Genomic DNA, 17,260 nt, shown 5'->3' on the forward strand with positions numbered 1-17,260 from the left:
GCACAAACACTCAAGAAGCCCGATAATAATCGCAACATATCTGTCTGCTTGATGAGCTGCCCATCTAGAAGTTTAAACATAAATTCCCTGCATCACTGGTGTACTTTGCCTCGCGTGTGTACTACCCACAGAATGTCCTGCAGCAAATCGTCAAGGCCTCCTCAGCAGCATCTCGCTGTTGGAGTAGGCGTCCTTTCGGATAGAGAAAAAAATGGGGTCGGAAGCTGAGCTCAGGAGCAAACAGCATGCTGATTATGCCCGCGGTTCAGATCAGTCACCGTGGGCGGCGAATGAAATCGGTGACCTCGGGACGAGAGTGTTTAGCAGTGGCCGTAGACAATAGCTTCAGTCTTCTGAATAATTAACTGGAGGAACTTTCTCTTCTGCTCTCGCCTGTCAAAACTGTTAACTATTCCAGGATCATTCTGGAATGAAAAGACAACCCCTGGCTTCTATGCTCTATTGATAAGCATCTTCTGAACTCCCTCGCACCTGCCTCCTTCACCCTCACTTCCACGAACAAGGGCAAAGAGCTCATGGACCTCTTTGTCTCTCCGATTGAGGCCATTCGTTTGGCTGCTTCTGCCACATACCTTCCTTCCCGTAGCCCATCGGACCAAACTTCAATTGTCTCCCGACTACCCTACCCCTGAACGTGCATCTTTCTCCAGAGTCCCTCCAATCTCGTCTCATGACCATGCCGAGCACATCTTCCTGCTCCCACGAATCTATTCCCATTGAGCAGCTGACCGCCCAACGTACCATTCTAGCTTCCATGTTAGCTGACATTGTTAGCGTTTCGCTCTCCTCAGGTAGTATCCCTCTCCATCAAATCTGCCAGCCTCACCGCTCTACTCAAAAAAAAACATTTGACCCTGCAGCGTTGTAAACTTCCGACCAATCTCCAATCACCCTTCCCTCTCCGAATTCCTTGAATATTTTATTGATTCCCAAGTCTGTGCATTTCTGTTCCGGAACTCCATATTTGATTCCTACCATTTGTTTGCCCGCCCCGAGCCCGCCCACACCACGCCAACCCCTGCCACACAACCGACATGGCCCTCATCAAAGTGACAAATGACATCCTTGTGACTGCAACGAAAGGTACACTATCCCTCCTCATCCTTCTGAAACTCTCTGCAGCCTTTGACAGAGTTGACCGCTCTATCCCCCTCCAAATTTTCTCCACCATCTTTTAGCTTTGTGGGACAACACTCAGCTGGTTCCATTCTTACCTATCTAAACTTCGTCAGAGATTCATCTGCAATTGCCTCTCTTCCCGCTCCCGCATTATTACTTCTGGTGTCCACCAAGGATCTATCTTTGCCCCCCTGCTGTTTCTCATCTACATGCTGCCCCTTGGATACACCATCAGAAAATGCAGTGTCAGTTTCCAAATATCTGCTGATGACCCCCAGCGATACTGTGCGACCATTTCTCTCGGCACGTCCACGGTTTATAATTTGTCCGAGATACAGTACTGGATGAGTAGAAATGTGCTCCAATTCAACATTGGGAAGGCCAAAGTCACTGTGTTTGGTCACGGACAGAAACTACGTTCCTTAGTCAACGACTCCAAGCCTATCCCGTGCATCTCTCTGTTGCTGAGCAAGTCTATTCGCAACCTTGGTATCATATTTCACTCTAAAATTGGATTCTGACCCGATATATGTGGCATAACTAAGGTCGCCTATTTCCACCTCTGGAGCATCAACCGTCTCTGCCTCTGCCTCAGCCCATGTGCTGCTGAAATGCTGATCCATTGCCTGTTACCTCCCGACTTGATTATTCCATCGCACTCCTGACTGGCCTTCCATATTTTATCCTATATAAACTTGAAGTCATCCAAACTCGCCTGCCTTCAACTAACTCGCAACAAGTCCCATTCACTCATCACACCTTTGCTTGCTGACATAAATTGGTTCCAGTTTAATCAACACTTCGATTTTAAAATTCTCATCCTTGTTTTAAAGTCCCTCCACACCACATCCTATCTCTGCAATTTCCTCCAGCAGCACAACCACTGAGATTTCTGCACTCCTCTAATTCTGTCCTCTTGAGAATCCAGGATTATAATCACTCCATCATTGTTCGCTCTGTCTTCAAATGTCTAGGCCCCAAGCTGTGGAATTCCCTCCATAAATCTGTATGCCTCTCTACTGCTCGGTAAGATGTACCTATGAAACCTTTTTTTAACAAGCTTTTGGTCACCTGTCCTAATTTCACCTTATGGGGTTCGGTATGAAATTGTTTTTTCTTAAAACACATCTGTGAAGTGCCTTGGGACGTTTTACTACATTAAAGGTGCTTTATAAATACAAGTTTTTGTTGTTGTTCCTCCAATTGTGGATGTCGGTAAAGCAGCATGAAACATCACAGACTATGAAGGGACGAGACAGTTGATGGTGTGAAGGAGCTTGGTATCTTCAGCGCAAATGTTGAATCTGGCACCTATGATCCGGAATACCCTCCCTTTGCCTCTCCGCCTTTCTACCACACTCCCACCATCCCAGGCATCTCTGTTGGCTGGGGCTGTGTTTCTGTTACCAAAATGTGTTTTAACTTAACGTAACCCGAAAATGATCCGTAATACCTACGTCATTGTCCAAGCTTTTGGTCACCGGTATAATATCACCTTAGGAAGCTAAATGTAAAATTAGTCTCATAACACCTGTTGGAAAGTGCCTTGGGACCGCTGAGGGCGATGGTGGATTGGGGAATGCAGCCAGAGCCACATCCACAGCACCATAGGTGGCTCTTCTGCACAGAGTTGGGGCGGGAGCGGGGGCGGACGAGGAAGAATGGAAGAGCTATAGTGATAGGGAATTCAATAGTCAGGGGAGCAGAGAGGTGTTTCTGTGGCTGCAGACGTGACACCAGAATGGTATGTTGCCTCACTGGTGCCAGCGTCAAGGATGTCACTGAGCGGCTGCAGGACATTCTGGCGGGAGGGAATGAAAAGCCAGAGGTCGTGGTTCATATCGGGACCAACGACACAAGTAGAAAGAGGGATGAGGTCCTGCCTGAAGAGTTTAGGGAGCTAGGAGAGAGATTATAAAGCAGGACCTCAAAGGTAGTAATCTCCGGATTACTCCCGGTGCCACGAGCTAGTGAGTACAGAAATAGCAGGATGGAGCAGTGACTGGAGAGATGATGCAGTCGGGAGGGCTATAGTTTGCTGAGGCATTGGGATCGCTTCTGAGGTAGGTGGGATCTGTACAAGCAAGACGGGTTGCACCTCAACAGAGCCAGAACCAATATCCTCGTGGGGTGTGCGGGGAGAGGAGGTGTGGGGGATATGGGGGGCATTGCTAGTGCTGTTGTGGATGGTTTAAACTAGATTTGCAGGGGGATGCGAACCTAAAAATAGATTCAATAGGGAGCGGAGTAAAGCTAGAATTAGAAAGCAAAAATAAAGATAGTGAGTTTAAAGGAGAGAGGAAATAAGCAGGAAAGAAGGGTAAAAGAACAAATTAAAAAGCACATTTTCTAAATGTACGTAGCATTCGTAAGAAAATAAATTAATTGACGGCACAAATTGAGACAAATGGGTATGATCTGATCGCCATTACAGAAACGAGGTTGCAAGGAGACCAGGACTGGGAATTAAATATTCAGTGGTGTTTCACAATCCGGAAGGCCAGACAGAAAGGAAAAGGAGGTGTGGTAGCTCTATTGATAAATGATGGAATCACTGCAATAGTGAGAAAACGATATTGGCCTAAATGATCAGGATGTTGAAAAAGTTTGGGTGGATTTAAGGAATAATGAGGGGGAAATGTCATTGATGGGCGTAGTCTATAGGCCCCCTAACAGTAGCAACTCTGTTAATCGGAGTATAAACCAGGAAATAGTGGGGATTTGTAAAAAGGGAACAGCAATAATCATGGGTGATTTTAACCTCCATATTAATTGGAAAAATCAAATTGGTCAGGGTAGCCTTGTGGAAGAATTCTTAGACTGCATAAGGGACGGGTTCCTTGAGCAGTATGCAGCGGAATCAATCAGGGGGCAGGCTAATTTAGATCTGGTCCTGTGTAATGAGACAGGATCAGTAAACAATCCTATTAAAGGATCACCTTGAAATGAGTGATCATAGCGTGATTGAATTTCAAATTCAGATGGAAGGTGAGAAAGTTGGAACTGAAACCAGCGTACAAAGCTTAAATAAAGGAGACAATGAAGGTATGAGGGCAGATTTGGATAAAGTGGATTGGGAAAATAGACTAAAGTGCAGAACAGTTGGTGAACAGTGGCGTACATTTAAGGAGATATTTCACAACTCAAGAAAAATACATTCCAGTGAGTAGAAAAGTGTACAAAAGACAAGATAGCCATCTCGGGCTAACTAAATAAATAAAGGCCTGTATCCAATTAAAACTAGGGCATACAGTGTGACCAAAACTAGTGGGAAGACAGAAGATTGGGAATCTTTTAAAAGGCAGCAAAGAATGACCAAAAAAGTGATTAAGAAACGGAAGGTAGAATATGAAAGTAAACTAGCACGAAATATAAAAACAGATAACAAGAGTTTCTATAGGTATATAAAAAGGCAAAGAATGTCTGAAGTAAATTTTGGTCCCTTAGAGGACGAGAACGGGGGATTAGTAATGAGGAACATGGAGATGGCAGAAGCTCTGAACAAATATTTTGTGTCAGTTTTTAGGGTAGAGGATAAAAACAATATCCCAACAGTGGATAGTCAAGGGGATATAAGGGGGAGCAACTTAACACAATCCCAATCACCAAGGAGATGGTACCCAGTAAGATAATGGGACTAAAGGCGACTAAATCTCCTGGACCTGATGGCTTGCATCCCAGAGTCTGAAGAGAAGTAGCAGCAGGGATAGTGGATGCATTGGTTGTAATTTACCAAACTTCCCTGGATTTTTGGGAGGTCCCGGCAAATTGGAAAACTGCAAATGTAATGCCCCTATCTAAAAAAGGAGGCAGTCCAAAAGGAGGAAATATAGACCAGTTATCCTAATATCTGTGGTCTGGAAAACGTCGGAGTCGATTATTAAATAAGCAGTAGCAGGAAGCATAATTCGGTCAGGCAGTCAGCATGGATTTATGAAGGTGAAGTCATGTTTGACAAATTAGCTGGAATTTTTGAGGATGTAAGGAACAGGGTGGATAAGGGGGAAGCAGTGGATGTTGATTATTTGGTCTTCCAAAGACATTTGACAAGATGCCACATAAAAGGTTACTGCACAAGATAGATGTTCAGGGTTTTGGGTGTAAAATATTAGCATGGAGAGAGCATTGGCTAACTAACAGAAAAGAAAGAGTCGAGATCAATGGTTGATTCTCGGGTTGGCAATCAGTAACTAGTGTGGTGGTGCAGGGATCAGTGTTGGGACCCCAGCTATTAGCAATCTATATTAACGAATTGGAACAAAGGACCAAGTGTAAGGTAGCCATGCTTGCTTACAATACGAAAATGAGAGGAACAGAAATGTGAGAGGAGGACAGAAAAAATCTGTAAAAGGACAAAGACAGGCTAAGTGAGTTGGGAAAAATTTGGCAGATGGAGTATAATATTGGAAACTGTGAAGCCATGCACTTTGGCAGAAAAAAAGCAAAGAGCAAGTTATTATTCAAATGGAGAAAAATTGTAAAATGCTGAAGTACAGCTGGACATAGGGGTACGTGTGCATGAAACACAAAAGTTTAGCACGCATGTAGAGGAAGTGATCAGGAAGGCCAATGGAATCTTGGCTTTTATTGCAAAGGTGATAGAGTATAAAAGCAGGGAATTCTTGCTACAGCTGCACAGGGTATTGATGAGGCCACACCTGGAATACTGCGTCGAGTTTTGTTTTCCATATTTACGAAAGGATATACTTGCTTTGGAGGTAGTTCAGAGAAGGTTCACTTGGTTGACTCCGGAGGTGGGGCGGGTGAATTATGAGGAAAGGTTGAGGAGGTTGGTTCTCTACTCATTGGAATTCAGATGAATGAGAGATGATCTTTTCGAACCGTATAAGATTATAAGGGGGCTTGACAAGATGGATTCAGAGAGGATGTTTACACCGATAGGGGAGATTAGAACTAGGAGGCACAATCTGAGAATAAGGAACCACTCATTCAAAAATGAGATGAGGAGGAATTTCTTCTCTCAGAGGGTTGTGAATCTGTGGAGTTCGCTGCCTCAGAGAGCTGTTAAAGCCTGGATATTGAATATATTTAAGACAGAGATAGACAGTCTCTTAACAGATAAGGGATTAAGGGGTTATGGGGAACGGGCAGGGAAGGGGACCTGAGTCCATTATCGAATCAGCCATGATATTATTAAATGGGGGAGCACACTCGAAGGGCTGTATGGCCTACTCCTGCTCCTATTTCTTATGTTCTTATTTTACTACGTTAAGTCCGTATAAAATTATAAACTTAGCTGTTGTTGATGCCCAACTTGATTCTCCATTGAAGGCATTGGGCGGCGATGTAAGAATTCCAGAAGCACCCTGAACTAAAAGGTTTGAAGCTGATGCGTACGGGGGACAGTGTTTATATTATTCAGCACTTGAAGATTTAATACATTACATTGTTCGAGCAGCAGTTTACAGCGTATAATTTAGAAAAAATATTGCCCCATTATGCTCTGGGTAGAAGTCTGGACTTTGAATAGGCTACACCCGGTTTTTCCTGTCCCTCCTATTTCGTCTGTCTGTCGGGTGTCCGCTAGATGCTTTCTGAAATCGTATAATCTTTGTGGCTGTTGAGAATTCATTCTTACACTCTTACTCTCGTTCAGAATCTATAGCGCCTTACTGAGCTGACAACCAATTCCCGCAAATCCAATCATTAATGTGCCACATACATAATACCTCTGCCTATTCAGATGCTGGTCTTATGACCCTCTTATATCATTTGTATTTGACCATCAAGACTCAAAAGTGGGGTAGTTATGGTATCACAAATGAACATGTCTCCAAACTGTAGAGAAACCAATTGTCTTTGATTGACGAATTGGCGAGGTTTAGCCAGGGAGTTGATGGAATCGTTTAAAATATATCCAGCACAAACTGGATCCAAGGACTGACGTGGTTAGTGCTATCTAGTCAGCTAATGAAGGGAAAATTCAAGGCATTTCAGAAACTGCGACATACCAGTCGCATTCTTGAATCATTGCAGACCGTTTGGTGAAGGAATCCCCACAGTGCTGTTAGGGAGCGAGTTTCAGGATTTTGATGCAGTGACGGGGAAGGAACGGCGATATACTTCTAAGTCCGGATGGTGTGTAACTTGGAGGGGAACTTGCAGGTGATGGTGTTCCCATACACCTGCTACCCATATCCTTCTAGTTGCTACAGCTCGTGGGTTTGGGAGGTGCTACCAAAGAAGCCTTCGTGAGTTGCTGCAGTGTATCTTAACGATGGTCCATATTGCATCCACATAGCGCCTGTGGTGGAAGGAATGAATGTTTGAGGTGGTAACTGTTCATTCATGGTTGCTGTTTCAGAATCCTGGATTCCCCTCCCAAAAACATTGATTAGAGCGACATCTGAGAGAGAGCAGCTGTTCAAATTGAAGCTGCACTGTCACCTTCTCAATGCTGCCAGGGATTAGTTATGTAGGCAACCTTGCCAGCATAAGAAAAATAAATCATACATGGGGGTTGGGGGGGGGGGAGCAGGGGTTCGGTGGTAATGATCTGCTTTGATATTGCAACACGGAAACAGTCCATTTGGACCAACCAGTTCGCACCAGTGTTTGTCATCTATGTAGGCAGTAGTCATAATCACATCGCACTACTCCAATGTCACTTGCTTCCCCTTTCCTTCATTCCTTCAGGTATTCTATCCAACAGATCTCGATCATCTACAGTGTTTCGCTTCGCAACTTCCGCCGTGTAAACCGCCGCATATCGCTCTTTTTCCCGGTTCCGCTTTTTACCTGACCCTCTTTCCACATTAAACTTAATGATTTTTGAAAGGGCCTTTAAGTGCTCGCATGGTCAGATTACTATACAGGCTTATTGTGTTTGACCTGCAGAAGTTGGGAGTTTTAAGCCTGTTAAATTTAGGAATACAGTAATTATTTACTGGTATAACCCAAAGTACATCTTATCCTTGGTTTGCCTTATTACGAATCGCCCTCTTGCACCTGCGATTATTATTAGACATTTTTGTTGCGCTAGTCGTGTGGTGGTCCGGCCCCTGGTTGTGCTCACTGTTGCGAAAGTAGTGGGTGGGACTTGGTTGGTGGGTCGATCTCGGGAGATATCCCCCCACCACCATGCATTAATGTTGAGTAAAATCTGCGCCCACGTCACCGGGCGCAGTATCTTTGTCCGGCCTAATTATGAGACACACCGCAGTCTTTTTCCCGTTAATTATTGATCATGTATTACTGGCCCATTCCCAATATTGTTTATTTTCCTTGTTACATTTTTTTATGCCCATTATTTAAGTCTAATGTTGCTCCATCCATTACCATCAGTGTTTTTGATTCTTAATCACAACTAATGTCGCCGGAGTCCTTTAATAGAGGTAATGCTGTCCCTCAGCCTGCTGTCCTTGATATGAGGCTGCATTACTCCACGTTGTTCCCACGAGCACCAGACTCCTGAAAAAAAATATATCCCGGTCGTCACCGGTTAGATAGTGACCATGCTTCTTTAACTGGGTCCAGTGTTTCCACTTGCAGATACCTCTTATAACTATGCAGGCGCAAATGCCCCTTACTATACACACCATCACCTGATTGGTCCCTTTGGGGTATTTGTATCTTCTGTTCCTTAGTGTCGTTCTCAAAGCCCTTGATTACTTGCTGATTTCCAACCTGTGCTTTAAAGTCATGTAACTGCTTATAGAGTTCCATCACAAACGTCCATTTCCTGTCTTGATGAAGTCCTGCTTCATCGCTTCCTGTAACCAAGACTTCTGACAGTCTCATTGCCCTTCCAATCATTAGTTCAAAGGGTGTCAGTCCTGATGTCCGACTCGGGGTTGCCCTGAGCTTCATCAGTACCCGGGGTGACCTGTCTACCCATCCCTTTCCAGCCTCCTTGATTGCCTCGACTAGGGTTGTGCTTAAGGTCCTATTCATTCGTTGCCCCAATCCGGAAGATTCTGGATCATATGGGATATTTTTGCCTGATTCCTAGTAAAGTGCAGGCCTGATTCATTATCTTCCCTGTGAAGTGTGCACCTTGATCTGCGTCCAGCTGTAGTGGCATTCTACATTGGGGTATTTCTTCTGCTGGGATCCTGGCCACGGTTTTTGCTGAACAATTTCCAGTGGCAAAAGTTTCTACACACTTCGTAAACTGCTCTATTATAACGAGGCAATATGTTGTCTCCTTGTTGCTGGGTAATGGTCCAGAAAAATCTATCTGCAAGCTTTCCCAGGGTTCTTTCGGTCGGGGCTGGTGTCCCATTCTGACCTTTACTTTCACCAGAGTTGTATTTTGCACATGTCATGCACCTTCTACAACAGTCCTCTATATCGCTACTCATTCCCTTCCACCACCAGCATCTGGCCATCAAGCTTATCACGTTGGTTCTACCTATATGGACATACACGTGGTGTCAATTTAGTAGGCTCCTCTGGAATGCGCCGGGGCCACGACATTCCCATTTTTCCCCTTCCTTTGCTGAGTTCACATAAAGTAGATCTTTTCCCCTTGTTATTTTCAAAACTCTCTCCTGCTTGATTAGAGTGTTTGGTACTTTTCCTCAATAAGCACCCTCCATTTTGAAAAGGTTTTCAAACCCGAAATTTAAATCTCCATTACTGCAGTGAAATTTTCTCGTAATTTAAAATCATTATCAACATAGAGTGTCTTTTATCTCTTTTCCCAGATTCACACTTTGAAACAAAGCTGAGATTTCACTGTGGTTTTCATTGGTTAATTAACCTTCAATTTGTTAATTTAAACTACATAAGACAATCGCAAACACTTTTTCCCCCAATTGGACATTCAATTTGTTTTCCTTTTAGCAGTCTAGTTTCAAGGTTGCATTTTATCTTTTGATCAAAACAAGGTGTCCATTGTGAATTCAATGTTTTTTCCAGCACTAATTCAACAGGCAAGAAAGCTTCCACATGAACCCTTTCACTTAAAGACAGATATTCACACGAAATTTTCATTCAAAACAGCTTATCCTATATTTTTTCAGCAAATTAATCGCAAACACTTTTTCGTCTGGGTAAGTTTGCCCCTCTACCAGATTCCATGTAATGTTTCCAAGCCTTTAGACCCATCTAACGTCCAGCCAGACTAACAATACTGCTTGCCTCCCTAATCTGGTTACTCTGAATGGAAGTGTCCATTTTATTTTTCGTCTATTCCCGCTAGCATTTATACCCAGGACCTTTTTAGTTCATATCTTAGAGACCCCCTTGGTCTTTATTTTATCACACTGGCCAGTTTTCATCAACATCCTAGGGTCACACCCCCATTTTTAGGTTGCATTCCTTCTTTTTCAGCCAATACGCCTATCCCCAATCTTGGTTTTCGTCCTTCCATGGTTTGCTATAATTTGTTCTCCAGGTTACCCCCGTCTAGTACTTTATACAGATTCCCTCCTTCCCTGTCAAAACTGCAGCTGGAGGTGGTACAGAAACATATTCACTGCCATTGCTAGCTGTGACATCATCCAGGTTGGAGGGTCTGTACCCTGCTCACAGTGCCAATTGTTGGGGTAAACAGAAGTTTTCTCTTCCTCGCAGCGGACTACCAGATATAAGTAATCGGCACCTCACCCTTTGTCCTCTATATAATGACCACAGAATTAAAGGAACGAAACCTTAGGTTCAACCAGCTTTAGTTTGAGCAAATGCAAGGGAGGGTTCAATCGTGGAACCTTCAAAATACAAGCAGTTTCGAGTAAACTTTATCGAGGTTTTGGAGAGGAGCTACCCTCATGTAAAATCATCGATAGGTCTATTGCTATCAGCGGAGTTACATTGATTTGGCGACTCTTATCCGTCTGGCTCTGAGTGGTACATGCAATTGTCCATCTCCCGTCATATGTTAATTTTGTTGTTCAATGAATTGCACTTTGCCACAGTCTATATGTCATCTGAAATAACTGTTCGCAAAAAAATGGCTTTCTTATCCCTTCCTCGAGACTTCTAATCAAAATTTGCAACTGCTGACTTTGGCTGTTTTAAGTGTTACGAAGGTTAACCATACAATTTTAATGCGTTGTAGCTGTGCTATACCTCCATAAGCAAGTGTTACATACATAGGCAATGATTCCTCAGACTCTCCATATACTGATTAGTTCAGTAACTTCAGCATTGTATTCTGAACACCTATCTGTCTGCTCTTCGCCTGCTATATCCCTTACGGTGGATGATCATCCTAGATGGTGATGGAGACTTGAATGCCCTAATGGCCGACTCCTGCACCTATTTTCTGTGTTCCTACGTGTCTATGATAAACAAGAGTTACCAGAAATTCTGAAGGGATGTTTGTGCATTCACAAGCTGTTCGGAGTATTCAGATTCTTCGAGGAGTTCATAAACCAAGTGGGCTGTTGCAAGCCATAATGGGTGGGGCAACAAGACTTTAAATAGGAATTGAACAAATTTGCATGCGAAACGATGGATAATTCACTTTGGTTGGATTTCATCCGTAAATATTATTGAAAATGTTTAATAATGAAAGTATACGGATATTTCAACACAATCTTGATCTCTGCTCTGAATCTCCTCTGGGTCATTGCATAAATGCAGGTGTTTGTACAGGAAGTCGTGCACATCAACAGAAATGTAATTCTAACTGCCAAATAAAGGGAGTTTGAACCTTGGAAAGTTACTGTCTCTGTGACACCGACACATATGTGTATTACAGTAATTGGCGCCGACAGCACAATAAAGCTCCCCGAGATAGTGAAGAGCAGAATGATGGAAGTTCTTCGGCTCCTTATCTCGGGGTCACTGCTGCTATGCCCATTGCTGCGCCTCTTCAGGGCTCTGCGGGTCCTATTTGCCAATAGGATGTGCCTGGCAGTAAGAGAATTTAACAGCAAAAGCAAAGGGATTGGAAGTAATGTGCTTGAGAGGTTGGTAATCCATTTGAGAGCTTTCCATGCTGGTAAACTGAAGTATCCTGTTACGGTACGGCAGCCCCATGGTATCTTGTTAATAATATGATAGGGCTCATAGCGGAAAAACATGGGAACATTGATGAAAATGTTAAGCACACATACGGTTATCAAGACCACCGTGGCAGTTCTTTCAGTGCAATATGTTGACTTCAGTTTCTGGCAACGAATGGCGATGAAGCGGTCAAAGGTGAATGACATTGTGAACCAGATGGAAAGTTGAATGCTAAGCCCTTGCATGAAGGCACTGAAACGACACACGTAAGTGTAATTCAATAATGAATCTGGGAAATGAAACTTAATTATTTGACTCACAATAACATTAAAGATGAGAACCATTATGTCTCCCACAGCCATGGCCATCATATAACGAGCGATCCCTTTGGAAAGTCCACACTTTCCTTGGAAAAGAATCAAAATTGACATCAGGTTCGCTGAAAGGAATTGAAAAACAGGAAACTTTGCAAAGCATTCAGCAGAGATGTTCACTATCACCCCATTAGAATCCAAAATGTTAGAATTCGCGAGACATGGAGGTATGATTGTTAATTTTAACTTTGTGTGAGTATGTAAAACAGTGATATAAAATTGGCCACACAATGAGTAACACGCCTGCTTTTATTTTCTGTGAAAGTCGTTGAACGGGAATCTTAGGAATGCTATGTCAATGGCGGCCAATTCAACATCGCCCATTTTAAACTAGAGCTAATAAATAACATTCAATACTGGAAATACACAGCAGGTTAGGCAGCATTTGTGGAGGGAGAAACCGAGTTATCATCTCAGGTCAGTGACCTTTCGACAGAACTGGAAAAGTTTAGAGACGTAACAGATTTTAAGCAGGGGCAGGGAAAGGGGGATGGTGGGAAAGCATAAATGGGAATGTCTGATAGTGCAGAAGTTAGGAGAGATCAAATGATACACGTTATGATATTACAAAGGAAAAGAAGATTTAATGGGACAAGAAAAGTAACAAAGGATGAGTCTAAAAGAGGTGCAAATGGTAATGACTGAGTCATCAACGGCTGCAATGTAAAAAAAATGGCGCAGAGTTTATGATCTGAAATTGTTGAACTCGATATTGAATTCACAAGGCTGCAAAGTGCCTAATAAAAAGTCGAGGTACTGTTCTTCGAGAAAATCCTTCCATTTCGAACTTTCTTATAGGACCGTTAAGATTTGCAAACATGAACTACTAAATTGGTGCATTTTTAACGTAACTTGTCAGGTGGGCAAGCTGGCTTAATTGCAAAGCAACTGAATATCAGGTGCTGTGTATAATATGTGCCAATTCTATACTGCTCATTTTGCGCCATCGCTCGAGATTAACTTCCAGACCCACCTATTTGCTAATATCTTATGTAAAAGATGGCACTGTGACAGTGCAGTGCTGCTTCACTACTGCATGTAAATATTAGCTTAAAAAATGAATTCTGGTCACTGAAGTGGGATCGGAAGCCAAGATCTTCTGGACTCGGAGTACAAGAGTGCTACCATTGAGCCAAAGCTGACAAGTAAATGCCAAATGTTCCTGTTTCAACTTCACAACCTGCGTAGTAACGAGGCGAGGCTGACCGCCCAATCAATGAGATAGAACCGATCGATTTCCATTCCAGTTAAAATAAATGGGGACAAAAAACATGCTATCGCTTCAACGGGCATGTGATTCAATCCTACACGTTACTACCCCAGGTGTGAAGGTGCATTTACATCAACAAAAATAAAAATCACAAAGGGATGTAATATTGCAGTTAAGAAATAAAGACTTGCATTTATATAGGGGCCTTGATGACCACCACATGACTCAATCCGTTATACAGCCAATGATGCACTTTTGTAACATAGGAAAAACAATGGTATACGGAAATTAGTTATGGTTTACAAAATCTGACCAGGAACACCAATAAGTGCAAGAATCGGATAGAAAATCTCTATCTCAAGAGCCTGTGGTCCCATGTTCTGCTCAAAGCCGGAGCTGTAGAAGCGAGGCAAAGCATCGAAAGAAGTTTGATTTATATATGAGCCAATTCTCCAGTGAGAGTGAAGGTTATGTAACCGCTATAATTAGCTGTACATTTCAAATAAATTAGTGCACCTCTTCATTAATCAGTAATAAAGGTGAGCTGTATGATCAGTGGAGAATGCAAGCCACATTGCAATCTCACACTTAATAACACCTCACCCCTGTGACTGTTGCCTCGTCAATGCATCTTGATCGCAGCAGCTGCCATTGGTGAGACAATTAGATTAGGTTGACCCATGTAGTGGATATAGACCGTCAAATTTCCCATCCATAATGTTGCCCATCCCCGCCTCCTGCTCAGCTGATCAGATGTTGAAACCCTCATTCGTGCCTTTGTAGCCTCTCGACTCAATTGAGGTAATTCTGAGGTTAAACAACAGCGTAACACAGGCGTTGTCGACTGGGCCATTCCTTAAACCCGGCTCTCCTTCTCCGTTTCCATTGACTTCAATGGGATAACATATCAGGAGTGGTTATTGAAGGGTAGTCCGGCCGATGTCACATGTTTTATTCGACGGTCTAAGTTAGATTTATGCACAGTTATTCCTGGCCAGCTTCCTATTATCCACCCTCCATGAACCTCAGATCATTATATAACGTTCTTCCTCTTTAACCTGCTCAAGGCCTAAAATACCATCCAATCTCCCTGTTAATCCTTGTGCAGCCACTCTCCATTCACATCACCATTGGCAGCTATACCTGCAGCCACTTAAACCACTAGCTGTGGCATTCTCTTCCTAATCTGCTCGAACTCACTATCCGTCACCACCTTTAACACCATCTCTAACACCCAATTTAGTGCCCAAGCTTATAATAACACCGATTCTTTGGCTCGGTATCCATCGTTGTTTCATTAGGCCTGTGTGAAGTGCCTTGGACAGGTGTCCTAAATTAAACATGTTATATAAATGCGTGGGTTGCAAATTGACAGGGCATGACGTTGGTTGCTATTACTTTTCTGATATTCAGTTAAATTGACTTCGACAGCAGTGAATGTTGGGTGTGTGATATCATGGGCGGCAAAAAAGATACTGCCTGTTTTGCATCCCCGCAAGCTGTTGCTCGTGCCAATGTTGATGAAAGAAGCACTTCGAAGTATAGCGCAGGACACCTTTACTGCAGTTAAAAAGAGGAGAAATAAATGGAAGGTGAAACTTCTTTATTTTTTTTATTCGTTCACGGGATGTGGGTGCCGCAGGCAAGACCAGCATTTACTGGCCCGATTGTTCCTGAGAAGGTGGTGTTGAGCCAACTTATTCAACTGAGTGCCTGTCTAGCAACGTCAGATTAAGCGTCAACCACATTGGCATGAGTCTGGATTCACATGAAGGTCAGACCAGGTAAGGATGGCAGATTCCTTCCGTGAAGGACATTAATGAACCAAATGCCTTTTTATGACAATCCGATAGTTTCATGGTCAGCGGTTTTTAATTCCAGATTTATTTAATTAACTAATTGAAATTCCCCAGCTGCCATGGTGCGATGTAAACTCACGTCTCCAAGATCAGTAGTCCAGGACTTTGGATGGCGAGCTCAGTGGCATAACTACGATGTTACTGCACCCACGGTTGCACCACACCAACCAGTCTATTGATACACAGAGATATTGAGATAGTAACTCGTCATAGGCATTAGCAGAAAGTGGGTGGTATGGAGTCAAATTCCCGTTAGATGCCCCGCCCGACTTACAGTTCAATTTATTTCCATTGAATCGCTCCATCCTTGCCTGCAGGTTCTCACTGACGTGCTGGACGACCCCACACACGCCAGAGATGACTCTTTCCATGCTCTCAGCCATTATTTCCAAGCTGGCAGATTGGCCAATGCAGTGAAACGCTCCTGCTTTGAATTTAGGTAGTGCCCTCAAAATCATCATCTTTTCCCGCTACAACTGGTCTCAGATGAAGCACTCTCTGTGAGAAGCTACATCCTGACCATCCTATCCTACTATTCCTTCTCACGTGCTATAGTGAGTCTCCCAATCCAGAACTATTGTATCAATTAAAGTCCGTGTTATTCTGCTGCTTGCTAAATAAGCTTGAGTGATAATCAATCTTCCTTTCTTCGCACTCTTCAGCTTCTGAGCACATTTTGTTTCCCTGAATATGATGAGAGGGGCAAAAAATAGCATTTAATGTGAGGTGACAGATTAGGAAAAGGGGAGCTGCAACGAGACCTCGGTGTCATAGTACATCAGCAATTGATAGTTGGCATGCAGTTAGAGCAGGTGGTGAAGAAGGCATAGAAACATAGAAACATAGAAAATAGGTGCAGGAGCAGGCCATTCAGCCCTTCTAGCCTGCACCGCCATTCAATAAGTTCATGGCTGAACATGAAATTTCAGTACCCCCTTCCTGCTTTCTCGCCATAACCCTTGATCCCCCGAGTAGTAAAGACTTAATCTAACTCCCTTTTGAATATATTTAGTGAATTGGCCTCAACTACTTTCTGTACTAGAGAATTCCATAGGTTCACCACTCTCTGGGTGAAGAAGTTTCTCCTCATCTCGGTCCTAAATGGCTTACCCCTTATCCTCAGACTGTGACCGCTGGTTCTGGACTTCCCCAACATTGGGAACATTCTTCCTGCACCTAACCTGTCTAAACCCGTCAGAATTTTAAACGTTTCCATAAGGTCCCCTCTCATTCTTCTGAACTCCAGTGAATACAAGCCCAGTTGATCCAGTCTTTCTTGATAGGTCAGTCCTGCCATCCCGGGAATCAGTCTGGTGAATCTTCGCTGCACTCCCTCAATAGCAAGAATGTCCTTCCTCAAGTTAGGAGACCAAAACTGTACACAATACTCCAGGTGTGGCCTCACCAAGACCCTGTACAACTGTAGCAACATCTCCCTGCTCCAGTATTCAAATCCCCTCGCTATGAAGGCCAACATGCCATTTGCTTTCTTAACCGCCTGCTGCACCTGCATGCTAACCTTCAATGACTGATGTACCATGACACCCAGGTCTCGTTGCACCTTCCCTTTTCCTAAACTGTCACCATTCAGATAATAGTCTGTCTCTCTGTTTTTACCACCAAAGTGGATAACCTCACATTTATCCACATTATACTTCATCTGCCATGCATTTGCCCACTCACCTAACCTATCCAAGTCACTCTGCAGCCTAATAGCATCCTCCGCGCAGCTCACACTGCCACCCAACTTAGTGTCATCC

General features: G+C 43.4%; 1 protein-coding gene across 1 annotated transcript; it reads right to left on the reverse strand.

Moving 5' to 3' along the window:
• Window positions 1-11,597: 11,597 nt before the first annotated feature.
• On the reverse strand, window positions 11,598-14,018 carry LOC139230409 (probable G-protein coupled receptor 139). The gene is made up of 2 exons (XM_070862248.1): window positions 13,955-14,018; window positions 11,598-12,463 (listed from the first exon to the last, which is right to left on the reverse strand). The coding sequence occupies exons 1-2, from the start codon at window positions 14,016-14,018 to the stop codon at window positions 11,598-11,600; spliced, it is 930 nt and encodes a 309-aa protein (XP_070718349.1).
• Window positions 14,019-17,260: the final 3,242 nt, after the last annotated feature.

Source organism: Pristiophorus japonicus, chromosome 19, assembly GCF_044704955.1.
Source record: "Pristiophorus japonicus isolate sPriJap1 chromosome 19, sPriJap1.hap1, whole genome shotgun sequence".
NCBI classification, from domain to species: Eukaryota; Metazoa; Chordata; class Chondrichthyes; family Pristiophoridae; genus Pristiophorus; species Pristiophorus japonicus.